General features: G+C 42.2%; 1 protein-coding gene across 1 annotated transcript; it reads left to right on the forward strand.

Annotated features, from left to right (window-relative positions):
- Nucleotides 1-1,791: 1,791 nt before the first annotated feature.
- Nucleotides 1,792-5,561, forward strand: LOC109316296 (allatostatin-A receptor-like). The gene has a single exon (XM_019544247.1). It carries the CDS (start codon nt 2,608-2,610, stop codon nt 3,568-3,570), a length of 963 nt encoding a protein of 320 aa, XP_019399792.1. The 5' UTR covers nt 1,792-2,607; the 3' UTR covers nt 3,571-5,561.
- The last annotated feature ends 3,806 nt before the right edge of the window (nt 5,562-9,367 follow it).

Raw genomic sequence — 9,367 nt, forward strand, 5'->3', positions numbered from 1 at the left:
GTTGAAAAACATAGAAAGCTAGACTCAAACATCCACCATGTATTAAGACATTCTTATATAAAAATAACCACAAGGTTGCAAATTCATACTTTCCTACTTGGTGAGACCAACTGCAACCAGGAATAAACCTGGAAATGTGTGGGGTGGATGGCAGCACTGCCTTAAGAGCAATCATAAAATTGGAGCTGGAAAATAAGAAAAACTCTGAGCCAGGCTATTTGGATAATCCTGTTTAATTAAGCCAAGATGGTGGGTGGCATAGCAGCGTAAGGCCCTCAATTGCATCACTACAGTCAAGGGGAGCAAGACAGGCTCCTTGCCAAATACACCAAGCTCTGCCTCTGAGGCCAGTGATAAATTTAATCTCTGATTTGAAAATGTACGTCTGACAAAATGGAGGACATTACTTGCCACTCCAAACTGGTTCCACATGTTGGAGTCCCAGTGCAAGGGTCTTTAAGGTCTCCCCTGAATACATCAGAGAGAACAGGAATCTGAGCACTTCATACAAAGATATAGGATAATTGAAATGGCAGGACACTCTTCTTCCACATGACAGGTTTGTGGAAGGGAAGGAAAGGATTGGTATGAGGCTATAAGCTCCCCTGCACCCAGAGAGTCATACCAGGACAAGGGCACAGGCGGCAGGCTGGAGAATCAGGATGTAATTTCAAACTGTGGTGCAGTTTGAGAAGAGAAATGAAAGGGTGACTTTATTTTGGACAATAACTAATGAAAAGGTAACTTTTTATGGCTCATCTTTGCACATATCAAGCATTAAGATATAACCTGCCTCTTCTTTTCAAAAACCTCAGGGCAGGGTTGCATTCTGTTCAGTAAAAGCAGAAAAATACACAGAAGAAGTTCTGCCCCTGAACCATCAGGACATGAGTGCCTAAAAAGCCTAGCTAACCTGAGGGACTAGGGGCCATATTAATGGATGGGCAGTATCAGTTCTAGAAACAAATGCCACATGCTGTTAGAAAGCTACGGTGCTCAGTGTACATGCAAGAAAACCACTTATGACATTTTAAGTCACATAATATTTGACTTTTGAATCACATCATTCCGATTACTATTGTTTCTCCCCTCCTTCCTTCATTTCTAATTCTGCACCTGATTTTAGCAGCCTTATCAACTGCTCCCTCTTGATAGCAGTGTCAGGAAAGATGGGGTCATAGGTTCCAAAAGTAATTAGGCAGTAATCAAAGACTAGAAATAACTTTTGAATAATATCAGAATCAAATGGGTGGTAAGGCAAGAAAGATTCAAATGACATCATTGGAAGCTAAACTTTTCTGACCTGTTAATGCTGGAAATGTTGACAAATGAAACAACTACTACTGGGTACTGCTCTTACCCAGCCTTGCTTTCTCCAAACCTTTCATTTCATGCACATTTTGCCTTAGTCTAGATAGTCAGTGTTTTGGGGCTGCCTGTACAGTTTTTAACTGAAGCCAATATTCTGCAGAGGGGATCTAGGCACTATGGGTGTTTATACGCATGATCAGGTTTTCGGAGGGGGGGTGCTTTAATTAGAGTGGCTCCGAGAGCTACTCTAATTGAAGCGCCCAGAGCCTCATGTGTATCAGCATCCCCGCACTGAAAAATGGCAGTTGGGGGCACTTTAACTAAAGCTCATTTGACCAACCGCCATTTTTCAGTGCAGGGAAGCTGATACACATGAGGCTGGAGTCTGCTGGAGCACAGTAAGTACCATGCTCCAGCACACTTGATTGAGTCTGCTCCACCACGCTTTAATTGGGGCAGCCTCCCTGCACGTGTATAGGTGCCCTACGACCATACAAACAACAAGCTGTTTTAAAGCAAAGCTTCTCAACCAGTGATATGAAATTGATCTCTGCTACTCCATTTTTGCCCATAATCTTTCCCATCTTCAGGTAATTTCCACAGAGATCTACTAGACTATTTTCATTTTTACCTTTCTTGCTCAATGCTTGCCAATTTGACTTTGGTGCACTAGCCACCTATCCATCTGTCTTCAGACCTAACCTTTGACTTAATAATATTTAGTGCATGTACATGCTATTTAATATTGGCAGAGGAATTTCCCTCAAGGGCACCTTACCAGAAAGGATTTACCTTAAAAGCCCATTATGGGCTGCTGAATTGAAAGAAGTATTCATGCATAAAGTGCACAATGATTACATATAGCTCATGGATCAGAGCATCATCCTGTTACCAGAAGCTGGACTTTGGTTTCCTTCTTTCCCTGTTTGTTCAGAAAAGCATTATTTGAGGGAAAGGCAGCATATTGTTTTCTTTTCTCTTCTTTTTTAAAATAAGACTAAGTACTATATAGAAATATTAATCAGAAAGGACAGAAACAATGAGCAATATTGATATCTGGACTCTTAAGAGGCAAAACTGTACCAAAAACAACTTTTAAAAGCTAATTCTGGCAACCTGCCTTGATAGCAGTTGATATTTTTTAACATTACTTTTTTTCTTGAACTCCAGAGCAAGTGGAATTCTACAAACTGCTTATAGAGCTCACTGGAGACAGAAAGAAGAAGAGGTAGTGAAAAGCAAAGATCAAGGAAGAATTATCAAGGAGTTTTCCCTGTGGGTTGTGCAGGGCACACTATGGACTTTATTTCCTGTTTTTTCAAAGGAGAAACTTCCAACTGCCTTTATAAAATGTATATAAATTATGTTTTAGTATTTTCCTGCGCATTTGCACTGATCTTGGCCATTGGATTTTGTGCCAATGCATTGGTTTTCTTACTCTTTGCTACACATCGTTCAATGCAGAAAAGCCAGTTGGACATTCTTCTCCTGAGCATGGCTGTTGCAGATCTGCTTACCCTTATACTGATGCCCTTCATTCTTGCTTCTGTTGTCTGGTACACTTGGTTTTTGGGAGACACATTCTGCAAGGTTTTCCAGTTTGGTCTGGCTTTCTCCCTAGCTGCTAGCATATATTCTTTGTGTGCTGTCTCTGTCACTAGAGCTAGAATCATCTTGAGTCCTTACAGAGCTCCCAGGCAGACTACCACAACATTTATGCTGACTACAGTTTGGGCATTGAGCGTTATCATCAGTCTGCCATTGCGAATCCATGCCACTGCGGAAACAAGAGTTGGAACAAATGTCACATTTTGCCTGCCAGCTCCCCACCAGCAGCACTACTGGATTGTGCTTAGCCAGTTTATTTTATATTATTTGATCCCAATCTTGATAATTGCATTTAACTATATCCGGCTTGCTCTCTTCTTGCACAAAAGTCCCATGATGTCTTTGGTGAGCTCCAGAAACACCCGAAGAGCCTCAATAATGATCTTTTGTGCAGCTGCTACCTTCTCAGCATGCTGGCTTCCACTGTATATCCTGGAGTTATGCATCTGCTTAAGACTCTTCCATCATGGCTATGTTTGGGACACTTTCTATTTTGTCTGTAATATACTTCAGTATCTTCACCCATGCGTCAATCCTGTGCTGTATGTCTTATTGTCCAAGCGATACAAGACTAGTAAAACTAAAAGGATGCTATGTTTCCAAAAAAATAAAGTACAGCCTCAGGTCCACAGCTTAACAGAACCCTCGTGAACCACTTGTGTGTCCCAATCAGTAGGAAAAAGTTCAGTATTTTTGGTGAGTTGCTGAATGTTTATTTAATTCAAACTCCAGCCAAATCATAACAATACTTTCTGTCCTTTCTTAGTTTATTCTGTTGAATATGCTATTGGTGTTTTTTTACTCCTAGATTGAATGCCAGATTTTGCCCCAAACCTTTGCAACATCAGAAGTGTAGTGGTAGCAGTGGAGTGGTACTTAGTGCAGAATTTAATTCAGTCATTCATTTAAAGAAATCCCTGAAGTGGATTTTTTTTTTATTTTGAATTTGTAATTGTGATGAACTGATTTAAGTGATATGAGGAACATGACTTGTCCTGATCCCGGCTAAATAGTAGCGATCACATTCTGCTCTGCAGTTCACAAATTATTGTAAAATATGATAGAGTGTTGTAGGGAGTTGGAGAAATCCTTTTAACTGTTTAAAGGTGTACAGTGGAAATCAAAGTAAATCTTTTGTATTTTACATCTGTCTCAAATCTTATATCCTGTCCATCACTGCAGTATCCTAGCACTTTCTAAGTATACTTATGTGACTACGTGAGCACAGATCAAATTTATTAAAAACCTGGGAGGAGAATGGGATAATTTCCTTTTTCTAGAAGTTTAACATAAATACATAACTTTATTCTTTTTCTATTTTTGTAGTACCAAAAATTGTGACTCACTGGTCTAAATAGTGGTATTCCTCTCTCCTCTTCAAATCTGTGAAAAGTTTTATCTTAGTCTGTGATACTTTAAAAACTTAATTTAAAAAAATTACAACCTCCCACCCCAGCCCTTTCAATGCCTGAAAGACCCTTGTGCTCATTTTTAAATCTCTGAGGTAGGAAAAGGTTGCTTTCAGGCGGTACACATTAAACTTCTTTCTTAAAAAAAACCCCTCTTATGACAGAGTCTCAATTCTAGGATAGCTTGATTATTGAAAAGAACTGCTAATGTTTATTATTTCATGTTTGCTTTTTTGGCATAAACAGGCTGTGTGAATTTGATTAACATTAAAGAGTCTTCACCAACATGCAAGTGAACGACTGTGGAGAGCCAGACATGCCAGAGCCCACGGCTCTGCCCCTGCTCCCTTGGGATTGCTTTGAAGCATATGGCATCAGATGCAAGAGGTGTTGGGGGCAAAGGCAGGAGTGAGAATAAACTTAGTGGAGCTGTGGGTAACATTTGTGTGTTGTTATTTCGTCTGATGAATTGCTTTTATCATAGGACTGCAATGGCCTCTTGATAAAGACACAGGGAAGTGCAGCATATTCTTTTCAGTAGTCTCTAATCTCACTGCAGTATTTTGACTAGGGGAAAGAACAGAGTTGGTCCCTGCTTGTTGACAAAGACTGACCTTCTCTGAAGTCCCTCAGAAGATTGTACAATCCATAAAAAACTAAACAGAAAAAAATAAGATGCATTTTATTTGATACTGTGGTGTTACAGAGCAAATCAGAATTCTTACTTTAAAATAAATTTAAAAAATGGGGAGGGAGGAGCAGGATCCACTGGTTTCTCCAGGGTATAGACAAAATATGGGTAGCACTAATTTGGCAATCTTCATATACACCACCTTGGTAATGCGTCACACTGAAGAGATAGAGATAACAGACTCTAACATCCTGTACAATTCTATTGACATAAATGGAAACTGCTTGGATATGTGTCCATACAAATTTGACCAGCCTTCCCTATGTGGGAAAGGATATTTATCTATATTACTGAATAGTCTAGATCATAGTTTCTCAACCTGTGGTACGCATACCCCTGGGGGTATGTGAAACACCGGTAGGGGGTACACGGGTACCCCAACACTCTCTCACCCTCTTTTCCTCTTTCTCACCCCTTCCTCCTCTCAAAAATATGGGAAAAAAATTTGGTGCACCACACATTGTGCAGCACTTTAAAATCTCCAGTAATAATTTGGCATGCCGCGCTTTGCGTGGCACTGGGTTCAGCCCTCCTAGCTTTGGCCAACATCACCTCTAGCCCAGGTACATACTTGAGTTGTGTATCCCTGGTGTAAAAGGTGGCAACCCTACCCACACCAGATCAGACATCTGTCATATCACGACCTCATATACAGAGCCCTTCTTCCAACATATGGCACACATCAGTCTGTAAATATAAAATTCCCTGGAAATTTTTCAAAAGTTAGGGGTACTTGGTACTTAAAAGGCTGAGAAACACTGGTTTAGATGGAAAAGGATGCCTCCACCATGATTTGGGGTGTGGGTGGTGGGGAGGAGATGGTGAATGTACAAAAAATAAACACAAACCTATTTCTGTCTGTTTATTTAAATCTTATACTTTAAACAGAAGTGCAAAAATACCTTTATTTATTCTAGATAATGAGCTCTTTCCATTGAGGCACCATTATTGCAAAAGCCGGATGTGTAATGGTAGCAATACCTAGGTTATTAAAAGGAAGACAGAACCTGTGCTGCAGTATCTTAGGTAATTATTTCCACATTTACTATGGGAAACATATCCATCTATCTATGAAATGCATGCCTTGCATTGTGAAAGCAGTTAGTTAAAATTCTGGAATATTTGTATGATCTTTATTACAGATGAGTTACTAGAATGCAATACTAATACTATATAAATAGACTTACTGATGTCTCATTAGACATTATGGCATCTGTATAGTATTTGAAATACATGAGAATCTGCATCAAAAATGGAGTTTGGAGATGTAAACACTTGCATAGTACACAGTGGCTTCATATACACATGTGCTTTAGTGAACTACTTAGCTCTGCAGTAAAACGTCACCATCTACAATGTGCCAGTATTGGGGCGCAGTAAACTAATTAACTCTGCTGTGAGATAGTATTGTTGGTGGGAAAATTTACTGCTTTAAAATGCATGTGTAGACAGTGACTGGGTGGGGGACAGACTCCTAGCTGCTGCCTAGCTACACGGCTCCACACTTTCAACACTCTCGTGGTCCAGCCAATTCCTCCTCCACCCAATGCCACCACCTAAAAGTCAGGGCTGACCTCCTAAACCTGCTGCCAACCTAGGCCTGCTCTGCCCTGGCTTAAGTGCTGCTGTCTCTAATTAGCTACTAATTCTATCTAACCTAGAGTAGTAATCTTAGAATTCTAAGAAAAAGGTATCTTAATCATTCCATGTGTAGAAAGTTTTTTTCTTTTTCACATGGGAAGGGGCAAAGGGCTGAGTTAGCCACCAGCCATTCTAAGTCAGCCATAACGAGGGTGAACAAACAGGGATTAAAAGGATTTGGGAGCTAGCTGTTATACTCCCATGTGTGACTCTAGTACTCTTTAACTTTTAGACTAAACTTTATTTACAGTTAAGGGTTTGCAAGCTTTGTGCATTTTTGCAGAGAACATCTCTATAGTACTTTGTCTGCACGCAAACAGACAATTTCAACCAACAATGGAACCACTGCTTTCCTGAAGACCTTTCACCAGCCTGAAGAGACCCGAATCCAGTTCACAGAGCATGACAAAAGACACCAGTACAGCAAGCAAATCCAACAGAAACAGAAAGAAAACGAATTAGCATTCCTCAGGCCACTGTTCTGCTTCCATTAAGGCAGACAACTCAGTCCCCATCTGAACCTTCATAGATTCATAGAATGTGAGGGGCTGGAAGGCAGCTTGTAGATCATCAGGTCCAGTCACCCTGGACTAGGCAGGAAAAGACAACTGGAGTCAAGTGACCCCAGTGAGGTGACTGTCCAGTCTCCTTTTGAAGATTTCCAGGGTAGGTGACTGCACCACCACTGGAGGGAGTTTATTCCAGTCTGGACACCCTGACTATGAAGGAGCTTTTCCTGGAATTGAACCTGAAGCAACCTTCCAGGAGTTTGTATCCATCGCTCCTGGTCTTTCCCAGGAGTGCTCTGGTGAACAGCTGTTCACCGAGTTCTTGATGTACTCCCCCAGTGTAGCGGTAAACCGCTACCGAGTCCCCTCCCAGCCTTCTCTTCTGTAGGCTGAAGAGGCCTAAGTCCCTCAGCCTCTCCTTGTATGTCTTGTCTTGCAAGTCCCTAATCATATGGGTGGATCTCCTCTGGACCCTCAAGTTTTTCCACATTCTTGCTGAAGTGCGGCGCCCAGAACTGGATGCAGTACTCCAGCTGTGGTTGCACCAGTGTGGAGTACAGTGGGAGTATCACTTCCTTAGTTTTGCATGAGATGCAACAGTTAATGCATGACAGCATGTTTGCCCCACTGGCCACAGCATCGCACTGTCGGTTCATGTTCATGCAATGGTCGATCACTACCCCTAGGTCCCTTCTGGCGGTGGTGCAAATCAAATTGTCGCCACCAGTTGGGGACTGTTTACCCCCAGATGGAGCACCTTACACATCTGAGTGTTGAATTCCATCTGGTTCTGGTCTGCCCATCTCTTCAGCCTGTCCAGGTCTGCCTGCAACCTATCTTCTGGCATGGCCACACTCACCCATAACTTGGTGTTGTCCGGAAACTTGGCCAGCAAGTTTTCACCCCCACATCTAAATAATTGATAAAGAGGTTGAAAAGCACCAGTCCAAGCATGGACCTCTGAGGTACACCACTGGCCACTTCTTGCCAAGACACCACAGATCCGTTCATGAGAACTCTCTGGGTCCTACCATGCAGCCAGTTTCCCACCCACTGAACTGTTGAGCAGTTAAGTCCACAATTGTCCAATTTTTCCACAAGGATATTGTGGGATACTAGATCAAAAGCCTTTTAGAAGTCTAGGTATATAATGTCAGCCTTCTCTCCTGTGTCCAGGTGGTGAGACACCTGTTCATAGAAGGAGATGAGATTGGTAAGACAAGACCTACCTGTGATGAAGCCATGCTGGCTGTCATTCAGAATCTTACCCTCAACAAGCATATCGCACATAGATCCTTCAGTGAGTTTTTCCAGGATTTTCCTTGGGATTGAGGTTAGGCTGACTGGCCTATAGTTGCCCAGGTCCTCCCTCTTCCCCTTCTTGAAGATGGGCACAATGTTGGCCCTCTTCCAATCATTAGGGATCTCCCCTGTGTGCCACGATTTCTGAAAGAGTTTTGCCAGGGGTTCCGCAACAACCTCACTGAACTCCATGAACACTCTTGGGTGAAGTCCATGGGGTCCTGCTGACTTATAAATGTCTAGCTTTTCTAGTTGGTTTTGCACCAGTTTAACATCCACAGTGGGAAGGCTATCATTCCCCCATGCCCCCTACAATCCTTATCTCGCTTGTCTTTCCCCTTGGTCCGGTAAAATACCAAAGCAAAGTGGGCATTCAGGAGTTCAGTTTTTTCCTGAGTGTCCGTTACCAGCTGTCCCAAGGTGTTAAGCAGGGGCCCCACGCCTTCATTTGTTTTCCTTCTGCTCCCTACATACCTAAAGAAGGACTTATTATCCTCGACTCCCTTGGCTAACTTAAACTCAGTTGCCACCTTAGCTTTCCTAACCATTTCCCTACAAATGTGGACTACTGTTGTATAGTCCTCCTTGAGGGCTGTCCCTGGCTTCCACTGTGTGTACACTTTTTTTTTCCTTTTTCCAAGAAGACCGCAATGTCCCTATTGAGCCAGGAGGGCTTGCCAACCCTTCTGCTACCTTTCCTCTTCATAGGAATGGTTTTGTTTTGTGCTTCAAAGATCGTGTCCTTGAGGAATGATCACTCTTCGTGAACCCCATTTGCCTTCTGTCCCTGGTCCCACATTGCCTCCCCTACTAATGCCCTGAGCCTGTTGAAGTCAGCATTTTTGAAGTCCAGGACTTCAATCTTGCTGGTTGATATGTCAATCTTGCAGTGGACA

Source organism: Crocodylus porosus, unplaced genomic scaffold (assembly GCF_001723895.1).
Source record: "Crocodylus porosus isolate Cpor-Errol unplaced genomic scaffold, CroPor_comp1, whole genome shotgun sequence".
NCBI lineage: Eukaryota > Metazoa > Chordata > Crocodylia > Crocodylidae > Crocodylus > Crocodylus porosus.